This window comes from Anopheles maculipalpis, chromosome 2RL (assembly GCF_943734695.1).
Source record: "Anopheles maculipalpis chromosome 2RL, idAnoMacuDA_375_x, whole genome shotgun sequence".
In the NCBI taxonomy this organism is placed as follows: Eukaryota; Metazoa; Arthropoda; class Insecta; order Diptera; family Culicidae; genus Anopheles; species Anopheles maculipalpis.
Window position 1 is genome coordinate 27,571,299 of NC_064871.1, and position 24,753 is coordinate 27,596,051.

The 24,753-nt window shown below is 44.5% G+C and overlaps 4 protein-coding genes across 4 annotated transcripts in view; 2 read left to right on the top strand and 2 right to left on the bottom strand.

Moving 5' to 3' along the window:
- The window catches only part of LOC126565883 (uncharacterized), a 482,940-nt gene that overhangs the window by 19,939 nt on the left and 438,248 nt on the right, over nt 1–24,753 (bottom strand). The gene's annotated exons all lie outside the window — the stretch shown is intronic.
- The window catches only part of LOC126559640 (laminin subunit beta-1), a 379,704-nt gene that overhangs the window by 3,243 nt on the left and 351,708 nt on the right, over nt 1–24,753 (top strand). Inside the window, exons 4-15 of the mRNA XM_050215810.1 lie at nt 852–1,110; nt 1,805–2,484; nt 2,568–3,253; nt 3,380–4,028; nt 4,407–5,371; nt 5,447–5,543; nt 5,619–6,595; nt 6,666–7,018; nt 7,094–7,235; nt 7,301–7,489; nt 7,571–7,715; nt 7,799–7,950. Of these exons, the coding sequence (XP_050071767.1) occupies nt 852–1,110; nt 1,805–2,484; nt 2,568–3,253; nt 3,380–4,028; nt 4,407–5,371; nt 5,447–5,543; nt 5,619–6,595; nt 6,666–7,018; nt 7,094–7,235; nt 7,301–7,489; nt 7,571–7,715; nt 7,799–7,935 (5,279 nt within the window). The 3' untranslated portion in view covers nt 7,936–7,950. The remainder of the gene's footprint in view (nt 1–851; nt 1,111–1,804; nt 2,485–2,567; nt 3,254–3,379; nt 4,029–4,406; nt 5,372–5,446; nt 5,544–5,618; nt 6,596–6,665; nt 7,019–7,093; nt 7,236–7,300; nt 7,490–7,570; nt 7,716–7,798; nt 7,951–24,753) is intronic.
- LOC126558900 (eukaryotic translation initiation factor 6) lies at nt 9,598–10,654 on the top strand. Its single transcript, XM_050214985.1, has 2 exons — nt 9,598–9,783; nt 10,030–10,654. The coding sequence occupies exons 1-2, from the start codon at nt 9,677–9,679 to the stop codon at nt 10,652–10,654; spliced, it is 732 nt and encodes a 243-aa protein (XP_050070942.1). The 5' UTR covers nt 9,598–9,676.
- LOC126557777 (neuropeptide SIFamide receptor-like) overlaps nt 11,353–24,753 on the bottom strand; it is a 29,136-nt gene continuing 15,735 nt past the window's right edge. The window contains exons 2-8 of the mRNA XM_050213656.1: nt 19,785–20,204; nt 17,695–17,876; nt 14,017–14,161; nt 13,772–13,883; nt 11,971–12,171; nt 11,776–11,887; nt 11,353–11,693 (exon numbers count right to left, since the gene is read on the bottom strand). Of these exons, the coding sequence (XP_050069613.1) occupies nt 11,353–11,693; nt 11,776–11,887; nt 11,971–12,171; nt 13,772–13,883; nt 14,017–14,161; nt 17,695–17,876; nt 19,785–20,204 (1,513 nt within the window). The remainder of the gene's footprint in view (nt 11,694–11,775; nt 11,888–11,970; nt 12,172–13,771; nt 13,884–14,016; nt 14,162–17,694; nt 17,877–19,784; nt 20,205–24,753) is intronic.

Sequence of the window (24,753 nt, forward strand, 5' to 3'; positions counted from 1 at the left end):
TTAATGTGTACGGGTTCCCCTTCTTCCGTTGGTCTGTGTCTGCAGCAGTGAAGCTTCTAATGATGGCCTTCGCCGAGACTCGATGCGCGGTAGCTCGGTTCGCATTACATCATAGTTTGCCGAGACGCATTGCTAAACCCTCCTCAGATGCGGAGTAAACACATGGTGCACGTTTCATACCAATCTCAACTAACACTAGTGTGCCAGTAAGCAACTAATCCTTCCAAAGAGTGATCTGAATGCCAGTTTTTAGCAGCACTCAAAAATAACACACATCAAATCTGGTTGAACGTTAACAAGCAATTGGCAACTCGGTAGGAGATGTCATTAGATTCCGTAGATTATACGCTTTTGCTCTCTGTAAACGAAAAATTAGGATCATCGCAGTCTCCAGCCTTGGTGATGGTGGTTCTGCTGATGCTAAAACGACTCCACCTTCTCAAGTAGCAACCGTGCCATGTCTCATCTGTCCGCCCGGTTTTGGATGGTTCTGGGTTCTGTGAATGAAGATAAACTTCTCGCCGCAGCCGCTGCGAATGGGAGTTGTTTACAGAACGTGCTTCCAGATTTTCGTGCTTCCCCGTTCCGTAGTGTATGGTGTTACCCGGGTGTTCCGCTTCTTGCATATCCACCACATGTGCAACATTCCCTTTCGCCCGTTTCCAGATCGTTGCTTAGTTGGGTGAATGGTTTCCTTAGGAACTGGTTCTAAATTTAACTGTACACGATCTTCTACCCGTAACCAAACTAATATACATGCTCGTTTTCTTTCCACACTCTCGTTATCGTTCTGCTTTCCCTGCCTGACGACGGGGTGTGTTGTCGCTGATAATGAAAATGATCACCAACAGTAGCCAGCAGACCACCGATCCATCGTGTACATCCGTGTGAGCAGAGCTCTTGCTATCCGGCTACGGGCAATCTGCTGATAGGACGTGAGAACCGGCTAGAAGCATCGTCCACCTGCGGTACGGTACGATCGGAACGTTACTGCATCGTGTCCCATCTTGAGGAGAAGAAATGCTTCCTCTGCGATACACGCCGCGAAACCGAGAACGATCCGATGCGCAACCATCGGATTGGTCAGATCATCTACAAAATGCAACCAGGGTAGGTACGATTGGTTTAGGTGGAGCATTTTGGCAATATTCAATGTTTGCCGTATAAAATCATCTCCGCTGTAAGTTCCGCAAAATCCAAATAGTTTTTGAAGATGGAGTGAAGCTTTCATCTTGCATCTGAAAAATTTATGCAATGCAACAGCCTGTGCACCATGCGGTACAGATAAGATAGAATGTACTCAGTTTGTTTTCCGTTGTCTCACAGCCCCATGGCTTCAGTCGGGAATAAACAAACACTGGCCGCGAATGCAAACATGGTGTGCAAATAAATGTTAGCACACAAACATACGGCCAGTTCCACCCATCGTCAGAAGCAATAGTTGGCCAAGAAGTTGTCCAAATTTAACGACGACAAAAAAAAAAACCATCCATCCGATCGGCACATCTGCTGCTGGTCTGTGCGTATCGATATGTGGTATTTCTGTCGGTCTCACTAGATGATCGTTCGCAAATAATACGGTTCGTGACATCATCCGTTCGAACGAACATTACATTAACAGATTGTACATACTGTTTTGTAAATGATGATGTCAGAAAAATGGATGCAATTTATTTATCTGCCGCTTTTCGAAAAAGTAATAGCTAATAATACATACAAATGATCGTTAAGAAATGTTTCATAGTTTCTGTAAGATTTTATGCAATTGGAGCCGTTCTTGACTTAACTTCCTATCGCTATACAGTACCGTCGAACAAACCTGGTGGCAGTCGGAGAACGGGCGTGAAAATGTCACCATCCAGCTCGACCTGGAGGCAGAGTTCCACTTTACCCATCTGATTATCGTGTTTGCGACGTTCCGTCCGGCAGCGATGCTGATCGAGCGTTCGTACGATTTCGGCAAAACCTGGCACGTGTACAAGTACTTCGCCCACAGCTGCCGGGAATCGTTCCCGCACGCACCACTAATCGCACGGAACATTACGGACGTGATCTGTGATCACCGGTACTCGGGCGTAGAACCGTCGAAGAATGGTGAGGTGATCTACCGTGTGCTGCCACCGAACATGAACATCGAAAACCCGTACGCCGAACATGTGCAGAACATGCTGAAGATGACGAACCTGCGTGTTAACTTTACCAAGCTGCATTCGCTGGGAGACAATCTGCTGGATGATCGGGATGAGATACAGGAGAAGTACTACTACGCCATCTCGAACATGATAGTGCGTGGTTCTTGCTCTTGCTACGGTCATGCCTCCCGTTGTTTGCCACTGGAAGGTGTACGGAATACGGTGGACATGGTGCACGGACGGTGCGAGTGTACGCATAACACGAAGGGTTTGAACTGTGAAGAGTGTGAGGACTTTTTCAATGATCTACCGTGGAAACCGGCACTTGGCAAACAGACCAACGCTTGCAAAAGTAAGGACAACCGTTCAATAGCTTTTAGATCATTTAAATTAGTTTAATTTAATGAATATTTTTACTCTCTCTCTCTCCCGTAGAGTGTAACTGTAACAACCATGCGACTAGCTGCCACTTCGACCAGGCCGTATACGAACACTCGGGGCGTGTCAGTGGCGGTGTGTGCGACAACTGCCAGCACAACACGCAAGGCTACCACTGTGAAGAGTGTGCACCATTCTACTATCGCGATCCGAATGAAGATATCCAGAGCCCGTACGTGTGCAAACCTTGCGATTGTGACCCTCGTGGCTCGCTGGACGATGGCATTTGCGACTCGATCGCGGACGAAGAGAATGGTATCGTGGCCGGTGCCTGTCACTGTAAGCGCAATGTGAACGGACGTCGGTGTGATCACTGCCGGGAAGGATTCTGGAACTTTGACGAAAATAATCCGGAAGGTTGCCAACCGTGTACCTGTAACACGCTTGGTACGGTCAACAATTCGGGCTGCAATGTGTACACTGGCGAGTGTATCTGCAAGCGGCTGGTCACGGGACGCGACTGTAACCAGTGCATGCCGGAAACGTACGGACTGTCGGACAGCCTGGAGGGTTGTACGCCGTGCAATTGTCATCCGGGAGGATCGCTGGATAATAGCTGCGACGTGATAACCGGCCAGTGCCGTTGTAGGCCACACATGCAGGGACGGGATTGCAGTGAAGCGAAGCAACACTACTTCATACCGACGTTGCATCGCATTCTGGAGGCTGAAATTCCTTCAACTGTGAGTAACACAACGGCAGATGCATTAATGAACAATGTAAACTAATTTTTTTTTAAATTTTAATTTTCTCATTAGTTCTGCGAATCTGGCGGAGGGGTAAGTTATACTAGAATTCTTCCAAGTAAGATTACAAAATATCTCATACAATCCTCTAACTTCCATTCACAGCAAAACTGTTCGGTTGTCGTGCGCGAACGAGCAAACGATCGGGACGCCGACTTTACTGGACCCGGCTTCATCCGCGCGACGGAAGGTACCACGCTGAAGTTCTCCGTGGACGACATCCCGAAAACGATGAATTACGACGTGATGGTACGCTACCAGCCGCAGATGAAGGGCGACTGGGAGAATGTGCGCATGACCGTGATCCGGCCAGAAGTGTACAATCCCGAGGGTCCGTGTGCCAACTCACATCCTAGCTACGAGCGCGATATCACTACGACACTGTCCGAGTACGAAACGAGCGCTATTGCGCTGCACGACATTTGTCTGGAGAGTGGCAAAACTTACAAGTTTATTGTGTCCTTCCAACGTCACGAACCGTACGAAGATAATCCGACCGCGCAGATCTTGATCGATTCGATCGTGTTGATACCGCGCATCGAAATTACACCAATTTTGCAGGGCTCCCATCAGGCCGAGGTACGGCATCGGGAGTACGTTAATTTGGGATGCAATCACACGTACTACGATGTGAACTACATTAACAATGCACCGGAGGAGTGTAAGGATCTGCTGAAAACGATCAGCGTTTACATCAACAACGGTGCAACGCGTAAGTAGCAGTAATTACAGTCACTAGTATGATAAGTGTGCGAAGTGTGCGTTTCTGATGGGGTGGTATCTTATCAGGGCGTTCCACGAACAGTGGACGACATTAGCTGATTAACATTGGTCCAGCAAGGTAGATTGAAATTTGTTGACATTGAAAGCACAGTTACACGATTCGGTGTGCGAGAATGGTTCGCCATAAATCGATACTGGTGCTTTCCTTGCTAAATTCAGCAGTATTATTAGGATGGATCGATTCCTCCATGGGACAGGATATTAACCCTGGGGAGGTGGAGTTGGAACCTTGTTAGAATCGAAATGATTATGGATAGTGAGTGTGCGATTGTTATGCTAATTGTTGTTTTTATGCTTTCCCTTGCAGCTTGCGAGTGTAATCCGACCGGTTCGAAGAGCAAGAAGTGTGCTGAATCCGGAGGTTTCTGTACGTGCAAGACCAATGTCGTCGGACGGCAGTGCGATCGGTGTGCCCCGGGTACGTACGGGTTTGGGCCGGAAGGTTGCAAGGCTTGCGATTGTAACAGCATCGGATCGAAGGACAACGATTGTGACTTGATCACCGGACAGTGTAACTGCCATCCGAACACGTACGGCCGGGAGTGTGACCAGTGTCAGCCAGGCTTCTGGAACTTCCCCAACTGCCAGATCTGCGAATGTAATGGCCATACGCCGACGTGTAACTCGAAAACCGGCGAGTGTCTTCAATGTCAGGACTTTACGCAAGGCTGGAAGTGTGATCGCTGTATCGATGGGTACTATGGCAATCCATTGCTTGGCTCATCGATTGGATGCAGACCGTGCCGATGTCCGGATACCGTTGCTTCCGGTCATTCGTACGCGAACGAGTGTTATTTGCACCCATCGACGAACGATGTGATCTGTGCGTGCGAGGAAGGATATTCCGGTGCACGGTGCGATGTGTGCGCGGACAATTACTTCGGCAATCCGGAAAAACCGGGCGGCCAATGTCAGTCGTGCGATTGTAGCAACAATGTCGATCCCAAGCGGCCGGGCAATTGTGATGCTAAATCGGGCAAATGTCTCCAGTGTCTGTACAATACCGAGGGTGACCATTGCGAGTACTGTCGGGATGGATTTTATGGCGATGCGCTACGACAGGATTGCCGGGATTGCGATTGTAACTTGCTCGGAACGAATCAAACGATACAACATTGCGATCGATATACGGGACAGTGTCCTTGTTTGCGTAATGTAAAGGGACAGTACTGTGACGAGTGTATTGAGAATCACTGGAAGATTGCTAGCGGTGAAGGGTGCGAGGCGTGCGACTGTGATCCCGTCGGTGCGCTCAGCGAGCAGTGTAATCCGGTAAGTTTTTGGGTTTCCCATAGATCACAACCATACGAGAGTTACTTATCATAATTTCGCCATTTTGCTCTGCAGTACGACGGACAGTGTTCATGTAAATCTGGATTCGGTGGACGGCAGTGTAATCAGTGTGAGGCTTACTTCTGGGGTGATCCAAACGTGGAATGTAAACGTATGTAGGCGATTGGAATGTTTGTGGTATTATTTTACTCATTTCAAGCTTGTCTTTGTTTTTTTTTTGATACAGCCTGCGAGTGTAACGCGTATGGTTCTGCAACGCAACAATGTGACCGTACTACCGGAAAGTGTGCCTGCAAGTCCGGTATTGGCGGGTACAAGTGCGACCAGTGCGATCGTGGATACCTCGGACAAGCTCCGTACTGTGAACCTTGTGGTGAGTGCTTCGACAACTGGGACATGATTCTGGATGGGCTCCGGAACGAGACCGACCGTACGATCGAGGAAGCGAAAACGATCAAAAAGCTTGGTGCGACCGGTGCCTACAAGAAGGAGTTTGATTCAATGTCGAAAAAGATCGCCCAAATCGAAGGCCTGCTGAACAACACCATTTCCGATCGCGAAATCGAATCAATCGGTTCGGAGATTGAGCGAATCCGTACGCATCTGCAGGACTCGCTACGCAATTTGGAGGAATCGGAACGCAAATTGCAGGAAACGGATTCAAACATTAAGCTCGCAAACATTGAGATTGTGAACCTCGGACGGCGAGCGGATGATGTGAAACAGATGACAACCTATCTGAAGGATAATGCGACAAGACTGCAGGAGGGCAACATAGAGGGTGCACTAAATCTTACCCGAGATGCTTGGTACCGCGTGAGTCTGCTGGGTGAAACGAACATGAACATTACGGCGATCAACAGCCGGGCGGAGAATTATTGTCGCCGAGCGGAACATCTCATCAACAAGAATCAGGTCGACGTGGTGCGTAACCATGACAATAACGAAGCCGCATTCTTGAAGTACCAGGAAGAGTTGAACGATTTGAACGGAAACATGCCGGATCTGAACCAGCGCATTTGCGACCGTGCCGGTGACCCGTGCGATGAGTTCTGTGGTGGTGCGGGTTGTAAGAACGGTTGCGGAGGGTTACGGTGTGAAAATGGCGCATTGACGCTCTCCGAGAAAGCACTGGACTTTGCTAAGAAGACAGAGCAAAACATTAAAGAAAAGGAAGAGCTAGCGGACGATATTCTCCGATCGGTAAGTACAAATACAAAGCGTACTAGTTTTATGATCTGTAATGATTTTTAAACGCTTTCATTTCCTGTAGATGTCACAAGCGAAAGCAAATGCGTCGGAGTCGTACAAGAAGGCCAAGCGTACGCATGATGAAACACAAGCTCATCTCGAAGAAACGAAAGATCTTATCGACCGTGCCAACGTGCTGGTGGGTAAACTATCGGATATGATCGAAAATACGACGGCATCTCCAGGTGAAATGCGTGAACTCATCGATCAAGTTATGAGCTATACGCTACAGCTGGATCCGGATCAGATTGACGATCTTGCAAAGAAAATCCAGGATGCAGTTTCGCATCTGGTTAACGTGGAATCGATCATCCGTAACACCGAGAACGATTTGCGGCGCGTGGAGATGCTCAAGACGGATGCGCTCGAGAAAAAGTAAATCATTTTGATGATAAATCGCAATCGAAAACGGTTGATATTTAATGTTATTGGTCGAATGGTTTATTACAGGGAACGCGCTGAAAAGGTGTTGGCTGGTGTGCTGAACATAACGAGAGCTCTGGATGACGCGGACGATGCACAGAAAAAGGCGCGCCAATCTATAAAGCAAGCGAATGGAGATATTGCTTCCGCAAAGATTGATCTAGAAGAGGTATGTGACACGATGAGCCCGGAAGTCAAACAAACAGTTAACTGTTCTTTCCCGTTTGACTTTAGATCGATAAGGAGACAGAAGATGCTCAGAAGCGTGCCAATTCTACAGCTAATGCGGTTTTGGCGCTGCAGTCGCGGCTTGAGCAACTTCAGAAGGATAACATTCGTAACGAGCTCGACGCCAAGGACATCAACAAGCAGGCGGAAGATGTAAAGGACTCGGCAAACAATGCGCACGAGCGTGCAACGCAGGTACTATTCCGGACAAACGTGTGTTGTGAAGTTTGTTACAACATTTCTATAACACGCAACCCTTATATATTATTCTTCTAGCTCAAAAACGACTTCAAATCCGCAAACGAATCGCTTACGAAACAGGCACGCCGTTCGGAAAGTGCCCGAGAGCGTGCACAAAACTTGCTAAATCGTGCTTCCAAGATTACTGTGGACACGACGACACAGCTTTCGGCCCTACAGAGTAAGACACCAACGGAGTAGGGATGTTATTGTGAAACATTAACATTAATAACAATGAATCTCGATGTTCTCTCTTCTGCACAGGTATGGACGATATATACAAATCGAATGAAAAGGAGATCCAGAATCTTGAGTCTGAGCTGAACGATCTTACCGGCAAGATCACGTTCTATCTTCAGACGATCCAAACCAACGCGGAGCGCTATCGCCAGTGCACCTAATTCGTTGGATGTTGTGTTCGGTTGACATTTCCTTTGGCTATCCACAAACGAGGAACTGCCATGAAAACTAAGCAATTACTATTGTGTTCACATGGGGAAGATTCAGAAGAGCAAGGGGTTTGCTCTCAGTACGCTACAATACTTCTATTATTTTTCCTGCGAACGAACTAAAACTATAGATAATCTTTGTGCCAAAAGTAGAGCAAATCGAATGCTGCAAATAGACCGTCGACAACTTCTACAAAACATACTTCCAATAAGAGATGGTTAGTGTTTTAATAGTGACTATTTCGTTCGCACTTCTAACAACTTTCGATTTCCACAGTCCCCGTATTAGACATTTTTGTTTGAGTTCGTCACTAACGCCTAGCAAAAGCATAATTTTAAGAGTTTGTAAGGAATGTTTTAGCCGTAAGATATCGATGGGTGTTGTTGCCATACCTTTGATAACCACTGTTCAACACCTCCAAGTGCATTTACAATAACTCTAACCATAGTTTTGATTTTATCTCAAGAAAATCCTGTGGCGTACACCAGAGTTCGGTGCTACAGTTTTATCATACTCATCCATACAATAAAATCAGTAAAAACACGCAATCGAACATCTCTCGAAAGCAAGTATCCTCTCGAAAATAGCTTATATTTTATGGTAGAGCACAACACTTCGACAATGTGGCAACAGATAGTTATGGAAACGATAGTACCTATCGAGAAAACACGCCATTAATTGCAGCATCCTAAAATGCTCGTTTTAACCCTGATTTTAAGCAACAAAACAATATTAACTAAATCATATGCAAGTCTGTTCGTCGTAAATAATAAATATCTTCTGAATGTTTTAAGCCCTCTTTTGAATTTGATTAGTTGATACGTACTTACATGCAGCGAAAGTGATTGGCCAGGCTCTACCAGGTGGGTTGGTATGCAATGAGAATAGCACCAGATGACCAAACCCGTATAGTCGTCTTGGTGGGCCTGAAATGTAGTAGTGTCGTTCGTGCATCCAGAACGGCCAGAACATATGATTAGTAGACGATTGCGCTAAGACGGTTCTGGCGGCTGTCTGTCGTTTCCCCCGCCTACCTAAGTTGTTCCACTGATTTGAGCACTCGAAACACAAGAATATATAAAACTACTTTCTGACTGGAGGCTAGTGACCCAATATGGCCTGAGTACGTTCGTTGTTCCGAATAAATATGTACTACGTTCACGTTTTCCACGGGAACTTCCATAACTGAAATAGTACCGATGTAGACCATTCAGTGAACTGCGACTTCCAAGAAACACAGAGGCATTGCAGCATTGAGGTTAAGCGAGGTATGCAAGTGCTTTCGAAATCCTTTCGAATTTTAACAAAACTTTTCCGCGACCGTTCTGTTTTGGATAGAAAAAAGTCGAAATAGTCAAGTGATGTATTTTAAGGCTCCACAACCAAAACAATGAGAATTAAATCTGATTTTGAGGCAGCTGAACGGAAATTCTGAGCAAATTTTAAACGTCAACCGAAACTGACATTTCACGAATTTCGATACTCTACAAATCTTGGGTTCTCCTTGACGCGCCTCGTCTTTCTCTGGCTGTCAAAATTGTTGTAAACAATCAAATCATTGCACGCTCCGGCATTGAAGAATCGTGAATTAGTTCCAAAGTTTTTGTGTTTTTTTTTTGCAAAAAAGTGTAACTATCTCGTTCAGATAATTTTCTTCCCGGCTAAACAAAACAATACACATCAAGAACAATCATGGCTTTGCGTGCCGAGTTTGAGAATAATGACGATATCGGTGTGTTCAGTAAACTTACCAACTCATATTGCCTGGTAGCAATCGGTGGTTCAGAGGCGTTCTACAGGTAATTTATTGGCGCTTTATACTAGATATTCGCTCAATGAAGCTTTTTTCAGCAGTTTATGTTATCCTCTTACCACCAGAACTGAAATTAAAGTGTAGTTGTGTATGCAATTAGTCATACAGCTTAGATTCCAAATACGTTTTGGAGGTTATGTGTAAGGGCACGTGTTGACATAAACAAGCTCCTTTTGGAAGTGTTCCGCCGTACATATGTTTGCATTTACTTACCATATTTTTCCCCTTCCAGTGTGTTCGAGTCAGAGCTTGCAGATGTTATTCCAGTAGTGCACACCAGCATAGCCGGCTGTAGAATTATAGGTCGGCTTTCGGTAGGGAACAAGAACGGACTGATCGTCCCGAACAGCACGACCGATGTGGAACTTCAACACTTGCGCAATTCTTTGCCGGACGCAGTGAAAATTCATCGTGTCGAGGAACGGCTGTCTGCGTTGGGTAATGTGATCGCTTGCAATGACTATGTCGCGCTGGTACATCCGGACATCGATCGCGAGACGGAAGAAATCATTGTCGACACACTGGGCGTTGAGGTGTACCGGCAGACGGTAGCGAACAATGTGCTCGTCGGTGCTTACTCCGTGCTAAGCAATCAGGGTGGTCTCGTGCATCCGAAAACACCCAGTCAAGATTTGGACGAGTTAGCCTCACTGTTACAAATTCCACTCGTAGCGGGTACGGTAAACCGTGGTTGTGAGGTGCTTGCGGCCGGCATGGTCGTTAACGATTGGTGCGCGTTCTGTGGCACGAGCACGACCTCAACCGAACTGTCAGTGGTGGAAAGCGTTTTCAAGCTGAATGAAGCACAACCATCCAATGTGACCAGTAACCTCCGAGCATCCCTGATCGAAGCGTAAGCATTTCCTCAAAGAACTCAGATTTTGTGTGTAGAACAATTGATTTGAATGTGTGTTCTTTCTATTTCAGGATGTCGTAAAGCTCAAACGGCTGCGTACGCTAGGAAGATAACGACGAAAGGTTTGTTGAACGTGAATTTATAAGGGACCTGTGCTCGTCATTGGGAAGACAAAAACATTCTAACGGTGAACGTAACTGGGTGTAAAAGATTGTGCAAACACCCATCTAATACAGGTGGTGTGTGTGTGTGTGCGTGTGGTGGTTCTGAGATACAATATAACTGTATTGTAAACTTAAAAAAAAAAAATTTCCCTTCTTACCGTAAATGTTCAAATTATTCCTTACCCTTTTACCTTACTTCCCATAATTTAGCGTTTTCGGACACAAAAGTGGAAAAACTGGTGGGGTTTGAAAAAATAACCATGTTATATGTATAATCTTTTATTTTGAAAATCATTTTCTTTTATATACCGAACAATTAGTTATATGAAAATACATCTGATACGTGTGACCCAACTTTAAAAGTGAGCGTAAATATTAGCGCAATAATCTGTTTCCCGCATGAATGTTCTTATTGAATAGAATAATGTGTGTGTCCCCCTGAACCTAGTCTCGCCATGCCGGTCTGCCGTAGATTTAATTTTAAATTTGTATGTACGTTTTACGTAAGCTGACAATTTCGCTATCCTTATTTTTTTCAATTCCGTGACCCACCATTTGGCACATTGATTGCTGGGGTTGACAGCGGTACACGAAGCGTTGCGCAGTGCTCCCGGCCGTAGTGCAGTAGCGTCTGGTGTTGCTTCCCATTGTTAAAGGAACGCACCCTTCGTAGGTACATATCTTTCTCCTCCAGCCGGCCCACCGTGGTCGGCAGATCCCAATCGTCCTCGTCAGCTGTGCAGCAGCTGTGGAAAAGCTTCTTAAAGCCGGCCCGAAATTTACGGTTCATGAACGCGTACAGTATCGGATTGATGCACGAGTTGGACGCACCGAGCCACTGGGCAACCGGGAGAATGGTTAAAATGAACGATTGGACTGTTTAGGGGAAGAGTGGAGAAAACCAAAGTTGATTAGTTAGCCTGCCTTCTTTTTGCGGTTGCTTTCTGAATGCACTTACCCGCTTCATCGTACACTAAATCTCCGGCAAATTTGACGAAGCAAAAGATGGCGTACAGAGGCAACCACGAGATGGCAAAGGTGATGATCACAACGAAAACCATCTTAATGACCTAAACACAAGAACAGAGGCAGAGAGTAGATTAATTATGCATTCGCTCACCGCCAAATTGGGCCATCATCCTTTCCATCTTACCTTTACTTTGCTGCGATTGAAGACCTCATTTTTACGATTTATAATCATCTCGCGGGGTAGATTTCGGTACGCCACATTCTTCCAGATGATGACATAGCAGATGGATATCACAATCAGTGGACCGAGGTAGCAGAAGAACAGGTTGGCGAACAGAAAGTACCAACTTTCCGATGCCGGTGTCGGCCACAGCTCCGTGCAGATCTGTGCGTGTGTGCATAATAAATGGTAATGAAGGTAGATTGTAAATTCACATTTAAAAATATTGATTTTATCTAATAAAGTAGTTAGTTTTAGTTTCTTTTGTTATTGTCAGAGGCGGTCGCCGTTTTAATTAACTATCAATGAGAGATTTAAACTCACAATAGCCTTATGAAAATGGTTTATTATCATACGATCGTGGCCTGGCGAGTTTAAATTGTTGCATATCGTCCGAAGGTCCTTAGAATGCTTATTACTGTTGTTTAAGTTCCATTTTTTTTAATACGGAACGGAACAGAATTGGTTTATTTCCAGTAAGAAATGGAACGAACCTGATAGGTACTTTCAACCAGCTTCAACAAAAAAATGAAAAGCGTCAGAGTATGTGTCTGTACATGAGCTGTCGGTCGAGTCTTCTCATATAGCCAAGAATATGGATCAAGGACCTTCTATGACTTTGGGAACACACACATTCCGCAAATTTTCTGAGAGCTTTCCGTTCGTACGCAGCTAAAGCGAATATGCAGCTATGGTTTTGGGCAAAGTCCTTATCCATGCGATTACTGAGAATATAAATATTATTTAAAACCTCTGCTTCAGGTGCCTCGCAACAGAAATGGTTTGAACTGAAAAATATCCTCAGTTTTTTGTATGGCCTTTATTGGCAGTTAACATCCTTGCGAAAATTTATTTAGATTTGTCGGTGCTGACTTTCGAAACAATATGAGGGTTATAATTTTTTAACGGTGTTCTGGTCGTTGCCAGTCTTCACATCGGAGGAACGGGAAATTCCATTCGGATCGTTTCCCCGTAGTGAGGATTGACTATCCAACTACGTGGTGTCAATAAAGTTTAGTTAGTTAAACCTTTAGATGTCCGGCGAATCCTAGAAGGTCATTGAGCCAAGAAGCGTCAGATGTTTCAGGCGACGTATATGTATATCTTGTCCGCGGAATCAGCATAGTTTCGGTTTGATCGGACAGGGCGCAAGCATAACCTTATCGTGAAGGGAATTATAAATGGGTTGAAATGAGATTGACGATCCTTTCACAATGTATTTCTCACATTAGGTTTACTTGCCTACCGGATAGCTTACCCTGATTGAGCTTAACTAATTACGTTGCTTGTACTCCGAGAATTTCGCTTTAATTTAGATATAACTTGTACCGGGTATTTATTCTGCATGCGTTATTTTCGCTAATTTCGTCCCACTGAAAAATTTCTTTACTCATTTCTATCTTGGGAGGGAATGTGTAGGCGAGTCTGAGCCTCAGTCGTCCCTAGGAAATAACCGGTGTAAAGATTAGCCTTTTGGGTGGGAGTTAAGTGTGGATTTTACGAGGGCTATTTGGTTAATCTTCTTAAGCTAGGTTGAACAGAAAACATGGGGAACTTTTCAACAAACTCAGCAGTTTATAGTCTAGGTTAGTTGACCGTATAAAACAAGTATAAACGTATGGTCCTTTAGAAGAACGTGACTACATAGTCAACACATACATAAAGCCTTGTCTCTGTTATTACGCGTGGCCATGAAACTGTCGCGATATTAAAGCCTTAACCTTGAAAGTGAAAATAAACCCGCGAAAGTAAAAGCAGTACTCACCTGTGCTATGCTTCCGGGAATACCAATGGGACGTAGCGTGAAGACGAACAGCCAGGGCAGGTTAATGCTCAGCGCTATAAACCAGATGATGGTCACAATCAACCGATACTGTCTGCAAAAAGGGTGAAGAAGAAAAAAACCCGAAAATCGGAACGTATTTGCGGGTGTGTTTGTAGGATTCTGCGGCCGTAAGAACAAGCCGGAAAGTTTCCGTGTTTTTTTTCTTTGGCTTTGTCTCCTTTTACCTGGTCGTAATGGTGCCCGAAATGGGGAACGATATCGCGAAGCAACGTTCGATGGAGATCGCCATCAGCGTGTTGACGGAAGCGGAAACGGAAACACCTTGCAGATAAGATACACCCTTGCAGAAGAACACCCCCAAGATCCAGGCTGAGCGATTTTTCGTGGCAGCATAGAAAATGGGAGAAAAAGAACATGCGATAAGATACGATGCGTTGCAGCGAGCACGGGCAAAAGGGAATAAAATGTGCCTCCCACTTGACGAAAATTACATTACCGAACGGGTAATGTATGATGATATTATGGTTAGGCGGGGAGACAAAAGAGCAACATGAGAATAGGAGGATAAAAACAGCAAGGAACTTATGGGACATTTTTTTTGTGCGTGTCGTGGTGAGTTCGGCGATGCTGTTGTTGTCATCGACATGTAACTGCTGGTTGCTGCTACCGTTATCCACCCCACGAGAGAAAAGTAAGTTTTCCACGGCACATCAACTTCAAGCGGTGATGATGAAACAACCGGTCGTCCTGCATCTCCCCACCGAGCCCGTAAGGCAACAGCCGAACGTTGGACGGTGGCATTGAACAAAGGAAAATGTTTTCCTTTGGTTCAAGATTCGGTTAAACACGTGGTGTTTTGTGCAGGTTTTTGGGAAAAGTTTTGGTCGAAGTGATAGTACGATAGCCATGGTACGGTGCGGGGGATGATGGCAAGGCAAGAAAGAGGGAAGGAGAAAAATGTTTGAAAAATAGAAAGCGCCTCCGTTACAGCTTTTTCGTTATCGGGGCAGGCTGAACGAGAAAGAACAGCAGAATCATTGGCCGATCTTGAGAATCAGATAGACAAAAGAGGAGGGAGGCAAAAAAAATTAAGGCAGCAACATCAAAGAAACACTTGAATCGTGTGGATGTGCTGAGTGTTTGTATCATTCGTTTGGGGCGTATGAAACAGACAAGTACAGCCAGAAAGCCTTCAATATTACTGCCTGGCTTTAGGACAGAGATGTCACACTATTTCCCTCCATGAGACTCTACGTCCTTTGATAAGAGAAATAATGTTATTCATTTAGCACCATCTGGTCTGGCTAGCGTTGATAAGAGATATTAGTTTTACAATTAAGTTATTATTGTTTTGATATCAAATTTGGCTACTAACTTATTTTTTGTAATCAGTTTAATATTATCGTTTTATTGTGCCAGGCTCGTGAGGCTTTTTTCCGTCATAGTGAATTATAAATAATGAGGCTTTTTTCACTATATTTCATTTCTCCGAAACACATTTTTTGTAGCCTCATAAAACTGCTAATGAGTTTTTGTAAGGAGGTCAGGTTGCGAATTTTCCTCGTCTTTTTCTTCTTGTTTGGCACAACTACTTCGAAAACATTTGGTCTGCCATTTCTTGGTATTAATTAATGGCATTCCTTGATATGAATTTTCCCATAGCTGGACAGCCAGGCTAGTGTACGGGGAGACGATCAGCGTGGGATTTGATATCCGGTGCCACCGTGTGAAGGTTGAATCACGCCTGCGGGCCTACACCCCATTTAGTAGCATTTTTTGAGCAACCATGCTTTAGTTGCCACCAAGAAGAACCAAGAAACATCGAAAACTGCATGTTGACTTCCGAGCAACTGACAAAACGATACAAAACGAAAGGTGTATGTGTCTCGTTATACACAACTAAGCCTTATATACATGGCCAGAATATCATATTTTTTCACTACAACCGATCGACCACAGAAATGATCTGGCTTATACATTTTAGCCAATAATTGCTAGAAAATTATTCCTTAATAGTTGTGAGTCTTTGGGAGGATCTCTTTAAGATTCGGTAGACGTTTCTCCTTTGCCTTCCATATGGATGTTGTTCCCACACTTCATTCTGTACTCCGCCGGAAGAATTTGGTTGAACTGCCGCCCGCTAACTCGATTAGTCAGAAGAAATACTTCTCCTAGCTAGTCCAGAAAAAAAAACTTTAACTCATACGACCAGAGCGAATTTGGGGACGCTCGGTAAGCTTTGCGATTCGGACAAAGGTTCCCCTACGTTCCCATTGTTACAATATGAAATCGTACTCCGTTCATCGAAATATTCCGGACACTGCTCCTTCAAATTGTAGTCTGATCTGGCAGGTGGAACCGGATACGGATGATCCACCACTTCCCCAGTTAAAATGACACAAAAAATGTTTAAATGAGTGGCTGGTGACCAAAAATCTCAAAGCTCAATATGCATTAAATTTGGATTAAAGTCACAGATAAACTAATGTGATACCATGAATACAACGTCAGGATATCGTAACCTTCTTCTTCTTCTTCTTCTTGGCTTAACGACCTCTAAAAGGTCATGCTGGCCGTCGAAATGGCTTACTAGAAGGCCGATACCACGTAGTTGGTTAGTTAGACCTCACTACGGGGGGTCTACGGTTTGGATGGGATTTGAACCCCGGTCCTGCCGCATGAAGAACGGCGCCGCTGTCGCCACCGGGCCGCCCCAACTCCCGGGATATTATAACCGTAAAATGCAGAATTGAAAGGAAGTAGTGAAAACCGTAAAAATTCTAGTACATGAACCATAAGTTTGACAATCCTGACCAACGAAATTGATTGTTACGATACTAGATACTAACTCTATTTGCCATCCTCCTGCATCAAAATTGCTGATATCGTGCAATTTGTCACAATTGATTTGGATATTCCTTCCCACTCAATAGAAACAAACTATGCTTCTTTACTTAAATTAAGCTTAGCACGTCGTAAGCTCTAGGCCGAGGAGGTCGTCTATGTTTGTAGTAAGAAGGGAACGATCGTGTGAACAGAAAACCGTAAGCTTTAGAGAGAAGAGCTTCGGTAGAATTATTCATAAGATGCAAATTCGTGTGAAGCATAAATAGGCCAAAAACAAAGCGCATATGTATGTGGCGGTGCTCTGTATGCAGAAATATTGCTTGAAGGCTACGCCACTCGCTCTCGCTCCCCGTTTTTGTCGCCATTTCTTCTCGTACCGGCTAAGATGGATGGCTACAATTTATACACCATTGAGAAGAAGGATGGGTTATTTATATATGTTTCGTAATTATACGTTCTTCGTTCTGCGGCACAGCTCATAGATTCTATTTTCAGCTCTGCTGATGCAGGAAGTAGTAGTTGTGCTTAGTTTAGAAGTGTTTTACCAATTTGATAGATTCTTTAGTGGCGCTGCTCCCATAGAACGTCGACGAGGCGAGACACCCCTCTGGCAATATAAATCAATCCAAGTTTGTGTCGCTTTTTTGCCGGTTTGGCCTCGTTTTTTTCTCTTTTCTTTTGAACTGCTGGAACGTTTAAACGCTATGCTTTTCGTGCCTTGCTTGGTTTCGGTGAATGTGCATGCCTGTGGGGATGCCTGTCAGCAGTCAATTTAAAAGTCAATAAATTGTACAACTTACAGCACCGAACACGCGGCGTTTAAACAGCGGTGGCAAACAGGGGGAAACCAAACACTTGTTCCATGATGGCCTTCGGGATGACTTCCGGGGTTCTTTTGATGCAAGGAAAAACTTTTTTTTTTTTGCAACATAACAAGTCACGTGGGACCCGAACCCCGCGACTCATCGATATCCCGTCCCTGTGCCGTAAACGCTCTCTTCCCGTACTGTGAAAGTGTTTGGACAACCGTTTGCTGGCAGGGTGGTGACACTTACCTGGATAAAGATTTCCGATCAGCGTAAACGGCAGGCAGAGAAAATTGACCAATAAATCAGCGTACGCGAGATTGACGATGAATCGATTGGTGGGCGACCGCATCATGGTGCTTTTCTTCACGACGATCACGACGGAAATGTTCCCGAGCAGGCCAACGATAAACACGAGCGCATAGGCCACACTGTGGATGGGGAGAATGCAACAAAAAAAATATATAGAAACTCACCAAGAATAAGCGGTACGATTCAAAGCAGTATGAGCTGGTGGCGTGCTACCGTTTGGTTGGAGTGAGCTAATAAGCTGAGAATTATGGTCGCGAGGAGGGCATTTGGCCGACTGCGAAATGTTGCCCCAAAAAGTGATCGTGTGCGGGGTGGAAAAAAATGACATGTAATAAATTTTCCCCGAAGGATGAAGCCTGTTAATCCCGCTTAGAAGGAAGCGCGCGTCATCCGTCTAGCCGCTGGAGGAAGTGTGATAATTGGCGTGTGCGGAACCAGGTCACAGGATGTTAGGGGTTTGTCGAGATTCGCATCGCTATTTTCGTAACTTATTGCACCGGGGGAAGGAGCGTCTGGGACGGGAGGCTATATTTATGGCGTTAAGTATCATCTGAAAGCGTAATCTGTTGAGCTTGAGGTGGAGCGCATTTTTTGGAGAAGAAGCTTACCGAAGAGAAGCTGGGTATTTGGCAGACGCGTTGACCAACTTGCAGATCCCAGTCTTGCAGGCAAAATGCAAAAGGCAACAGGAGCAATAAAATATGGTAGCTCGTACAGTTTTTTTTTTCCTGATACTATTCACGATACCAATTCGTGGAGTAAAAGTCATTTAAAAGTGATAGTAAACCCCCCTCAGAAAAGTACTGTTAATGATCAAACCATTATGAAGCATTAATAGCGTCTCTAAACCGAGTTGCTTCATTTTCAGCGACACATTCCACTCTATATTAGGGAGTCGTAAAAGGAGCGCTCTTGTCACATCACATGTCACATGTCTTGTCACATCACTTCCATGTGACACAGTTAATCATAATAATTGGAAACTCGTCATCAATCGCGTCACGGCAATGAAGGAGCTGTTTGCCAGAAGGAAATATTGATACGGCTTTTAGCATTTCCGACTCGGTCGACAGAGCCAGTCCGGAACGGAATTGAGTGTGCGAGTCGTACGACCCAAAAACCGTCGAGCGTATGGAGCCCCATTATGTGGAACCTCACTTTCGGACGTTGTTTTCTGACAGGCGTCATCCGCATTGCGCCTCTTTTTATTCGTCTTCAAACTCGATAAGGCACTTGATGCTTAAGAGCTCCAGCCAGCCAGCCCCCGGCATGGCAGGAAAATCAAGCCCTACAAGCGAAATGTGTTATGATTTATCAAAAATGGTCTTTTCTTTTCCTTTCTACAAAATTTTCACTTTAAGCGAACAATAGACACGGGCACCCATCAGGTGTGGGGAAAAAAGCTTTCGAGCTATTCGCTTAAAGTAACAGCAAACGATGATGGAGCATCTCTCCCGTTTGGCTGGTCTGCCGGCCGGTTTTATTTTTTTTGGTTACGCTGAAAGCTATAGTTCGAAAATTTCCGGACGTTCCTTCTTGTTCGGCAAAAAAAAACACCCGGGAGCCATTTCGGAAATCCCACGGGATCGGTCGATTTTTTTTTTGGGGAGCGTTTGGGAGTTTCTTTCGCGTGTACCAATTCATTTCCGTACCCAGAGAAACGCATTGCGCCGAGTGATTTATGTAGGCGAACTCAGCTCCATCCCCATCACGTAGAAGCCAGACACGTCGGCCGACGCTACGTCGACCATCATTATATTGCACGCGTAGGAGAGATGCTTAATAGAAATGAAAAAAAGCAGGGTGGAACAATGTGCAAGTAAAAAGAATAATCCACCAATTTACTGAAATTTTCCTGCCCGAAAGACAAATATTTGATGATGGTGTGTCTGTGTGTGTGGGACTCTGTTAAGTGTCCCCGGGTGAATGTCAATTAATCAATTCTCAAAGTCAATTATCAATTGGTGGGCTTGTCCGTTGCAAAGCGACTCCTCACAAGTGTGTGGTGAAAGTTTTTCATTACTCACGTCAGTAGCACGGTCCCGAGGATGCTGTACCGTAGCTGATACGCCGGATCAATTTCGTACTGTGGGAAGTCATCCGGCGCGTCGAGTGTGTCGTACTGGGGGGCGGTAAGATTGGGGTGCTGCTGTTCCGCCGCCGCCAATCCGTCAAGATAGCTCCAGGTCCAGTTGCCCCGTACTGTCGCCACCGTTGTCGCCGCCGACTGGGTTGTTCCGCCGTAGCTCATCGCACATCCGAGGCAGCGTTCGGCAAACGATTCCACCGTTGTCGACGGGGCAGTATGGTCCACATCCGTGCGGTCCGTGACGGAAGACACCATCGTGTGGCCAGAAGGTTCGTCGTTCGGCACGCTCAACGTCCGGCCGGTGCCATCGGGAATTGATTTATGAAGCAATGAAACCATTCGACTGCACGAGGAAAACCTGCAAACCGAGGGAAGAACGAAATTGATCCATTGAAGATAGAATAGTATGGACAGAGATAGAGAGAAAACCGATCCCGGTGGAAGAATTGTGGTGTATGTTATTGCAAAAATTATCAGCCCCAAGAAAGACGTCTCGCTGCAACATATTGGGATTTCCGGGCGAAGATCAATTTTTTGTAAAGACATTGTGTGACGCATGAAGTTCTTATTGCCTAAGATAACACCGATTTTGGCTTATTGGAATTCCCACCAAATCAGTGTCTAATGAAACAGTGCTTAAATAGAAATCTAAATCAGGCGAAGCATAAACACAAAGCTAGAGCTACAAATCGGATAAAATTAGCTCATTACAACACACCTCTTCGATACAGTTGGTTTGTTTTTCGGTCCAATTCAATTTTCCGTAATAGTCCCGAAGCGTGGGATGCCAAAGCCAAAAGCTACACACAACGAAATGATCTCTGCTGCGGCGTTGATTGCATGAGTTGTCCGGAACGTGCGTAGAAAAATGCCGCTTTTACACCATTCATTCATATACTGGCAGAAACGACGCTTACCAACCTTAGCGATAGCGATTGAGTAGCAATTCAACCACGGAAATCATTATCGTTATCCTTTGCGAAAGGTTAGGCTGGTTGTTCGCAAACAGAAAAAAAAACCAAGTGACGATAACGGGCAAATTATGCGCCCGCCAAGTAATGGAATACGATTTGTTCTGTCGCCGGGAAAAGTGGCAAAAACAGAAAAGAAAACAAGGACTCACACGCCCAAGTCATGCCAAAAAGTCTTCGGAAGGAGAAACCGACAAACCATCGAAGCAAAAGAGAAGCAAAACATTTTCGGGTCGAATTTCTGGTCGAATGGAGCGTCCGACCGGGATAGAGATGGTGGTGGTGGCGAGTTGTTTATCTTCTCCCGGCGCTTGACGAGGAAAATGTCTAGCGCGAGAATCGTAGTCACGTTGGAGAATGGAGTTATGCTAGTGAATGGCTATTTTCGGGACAAGGCAGATTAGGTGTTCCGGACGAATGATTGGAAACCTTGAAATCTTTGACCTTCGGTATCGTACGAAGCCTTTCAATGATTGGAAAGACTACGGTCCAATAAGGGACCTGTGTGTGCGGGAAGACTATCCATCCTGTCCTCTTGGTTTCGGAGGGTTTTTTTTTAAAAGAAAAACAATACAAAAAGAAAATTCCGGATAGAGTTAACCACAACCACAACACAACCCTCATTATGTCACAAACAATAATAGTGTGTGTTGTTGGTTGGATGTTGCGAACCGAAGGGATAGGATCAAGTGTTCCATGTGATTCATTCATGGCGCGCTAGCCTTGAAACGATGAAGCTTGGTGTTAGTCTTTGATGTCGGTGATGATACCCAACCAGAGCTTAAGAAGAGCATGCCGAATGCCCAAAATAAAAGGCTACACATAACAAACAGTTGGCAGTTCGTTGGCCGTTTTGGTTGACACAAGTACACATGGTTGACCATGTGTCCATCAGAAAGCTTACCCGTCAAGTCAATTAATCTTAGGCGCCTGGTTACAATTGCCCCAAGTGTCAGATGGGGATGTAAACAGGCAAACTTTATTGCTTAGCTAAATAAAAGCATCACTACAGGGAAATGGCCTCTGATGCTTTTATTTCCTTTTTTTTCCAGCTTTAATGTTCAAGATGCTGATTCTCGCTCGCTTTCAGTTGTGGTTGCTTTGGTCGAGACGAGCCTCCTAGTTTCCAGTTTTCCTAGCGCTTTAATGGGAGAGTCAAACAGGAAATAGTGGTTAAATTAAAGAACCTAGAAAGGCTATTGTACCACAGTAGCTACTTAATTTAGCATTTCGTTCGGGTCGAGCGAATGTAAGTTGAGCGTGAATTGTTTGGTATGCTTCAGACCATTGCACTGTTAAATTATAGCATCAATAGTAGTAAATAATATTGAGATGCTCCATTTCGTGTTATGGTTAATGCATACGTAAAATGTATGATTTCTAATGGAATATTTTCACTCACAAAAATAAATTCCACTCAATTTGGTTTACTGAACGATTCTTTGGTAAACGAGAGATGAAAAAAGCTCTCACTTATATGAATATCGTTTTTCGGAACTGTCTCTGAAATCGTCCATATCTGGAAAAGAATTTAGCGCCTTTGGAAAGATATCAAATAGATAGTACATTAAATTATGCCTTAAAAAAAGGAAAATATACAAAAGTACATATTTTCTCCTATATAATGGAGCCGCCTGGCAGGTTTCAAGCGAGTGATGGAGGCGCCTGGTAGCTTTCAGTTATGTTCAACATTATTTGAACATATCCTGAGATTGTTTGAATGCATTGAAGCAAGAATCATATGGATGTTTTAGCAGATATTTGCTTGCGAGAATTGAAACCCTGGCTCAAATTTCGCTGAGTGGCAGCCTTTTAACCATTCCCTTGGCAATTTCTATGGCATGCCGTAGGGAAAAAATTAAGCACAACAAACGAAGATAGGAATGATGATTTTGCACAGTCACAACCAAGAGCTTCTTGATGCTAATTTATCGATGTAATCATTTACTATGGTCAAGTTCAATGTCGGGAAGGCTGTTTCCATTCTGTGACTGTTCGAGATGAGAGGCAAGCTAATTGAATTTATGTCGTGCCATTCCTATGAATTTTACTTTCCTACTATGAACCTCATCAGAAAATCAAGAAAACAATGCTTCGAAGCAGTACAAGCAGCAAGAGAAGAATACTTGGTAGGAAGCACGCGGAAAAAGTGGCATATTTCGTTGCGGAGCAAATCATGTTGTTGCCTTTATTTCTGCTTGATTAATCCTAGACACGCCTGGAAGATGCAAACAAAACAACAACACAAAAAAAACCTTAACAAAGGCTAACAGTACCAAGTGGGCTTACTTAACCCTGACCTTAGATGAATTCAATCAAATGTTGGGTTTGTCCATTTCGGATGAGCGTCGTAATTCGACGTCTTTGAGTAGAAGCCGCTGGTAGCAGGTATTTTGGTTGATAAATGATCGCCCCGGAACGGTATCTACTAAATTTGAAGAATGTCTGGAGTGAGTCAGGACTTTTGCTTTGAAGCTGGTAGTGCTAGTTAATGTCTTTCTGGTTAGTATCCATAAAAAAAGGTACAAAAATGTGTTACAAAGAGCGAAGAATAACAGAAAAACGGATCAAATCCAACAGATTTACAGGATTCGCCCGCTGTCTCTTCCACGTGCTCTCTTACACACACGTGCTCTAGTGGGTGATGTTAAGCCGCTCGGGAACTTCACGTTCTGGACATTTATCTTCAAATATGATCCACAAGCGTAAGGAAGAAAATGTTCGGAGCGGTCAGGGAGGATGGAGTGGATACAATGCTAGCCGAAAGGCTCGCCCCTTTACGTGTTGTGTGTTGGCGTGCTAGTTAGCAATGTGCCCAATATTTTCCATTAGAGATGTTTGCTGGCAGAGCGTACAACTCGTACCGGCAAGATGGATGTTTGAAGCAAATTGTTCTGGGGATTTCTTTTTTTTTCTGGTTTCGATTATTGGTTTTCATTTGTCTGCAGATGTCGCACAGTAGGGCCCATCATCTCAATCGACTCTTCGTCAACACTGGAAACGGTGTTGCATATAAACTTTTTTGTTTATTTTATCCTCTTGGGACGTTTGGCAAGTGTATGTTTTATTCATCGCCCATGAATGGTCAGGCGGACTTAATTTGGTAGCGAATAGGCACAAAACCGTACTCAGCAAAGGATGTGGTAGCTCCTCCCATAAGAAGGTGTTTTCTTAGTACGCTAGTAAACATCTTCCGTTACCGTTTTCAGACTGCTGTTGGCGTTAGAGACGTTCAAATCACGGCAGCCTGTTGAACGACAATAAAGAAAAGGAAAGCTTTTCTCTTGAGAAATGTCCCACGCACGCCACTAATTTGTTAGTAAATTGTGCCAGATGGTGGTGGGTGGTGGGCATGAACATTGATTGCTACCATTCACACACACACACACACACGTCGGTGGTTGGCATCACATTTTTTTCCTACACCGAAGGGCCAAAGGTGAAAATATTCCAGCAATGAAGTGTGTGGCGGAAACTCTTGTGATGTGATAAACGTGATAAAAATCCACCTGTTTTTGTGCTGGCAATGGAAACCATTTTTTAACGTCAAATGTGGTTTGAGTTTAAATTCAAGATTCTCTGATACTGAAATGATGCGTATTTGGGTTAGGCAGTGGTACGGATACACGTTTATCGTCACGGTATTTATCACTTTCGGTAGGGTTGGAAGAATACCCACGCACTACTGTGCTTCGTAGGCGTTAACGGTAAGGTAATAAAATGGATGCTGGGTAATGAAGTTGACACGATTTGCATCCCGTCATTGCAAATGTGGAATTTGACACGCTTTCGAAAATGGTTACGTTTCGGTTTTTCTGTAGGCGTATGAGTGCTGGTGTGGTGGTTTTTGTTTGGGGAGTGCCCCAAGACAACAGTCTTTTTTGTGTACCTTTTTTTCCTCTGACCCAAAGCTGCGCTTTATTTTTTATTTATTTT

Bases quoted from the DNA above. Each gene is read 5' to 3' on its own strand.
- LOC126558900 (XM_050214985.1), top strand. From the start codon at position 9,677: ATGGCTTTGCGTGCCGAGTTTGAGAATAATGACGATATCGGTGTGTTC. The intron at 9,784-10,029 runs GTAATTTATTGG...TTCCCCTTCCAG, and splicing joins GGTTCAGAGGCGTTCTACAG to TGTGTTCGAGTCAGAGCTTG.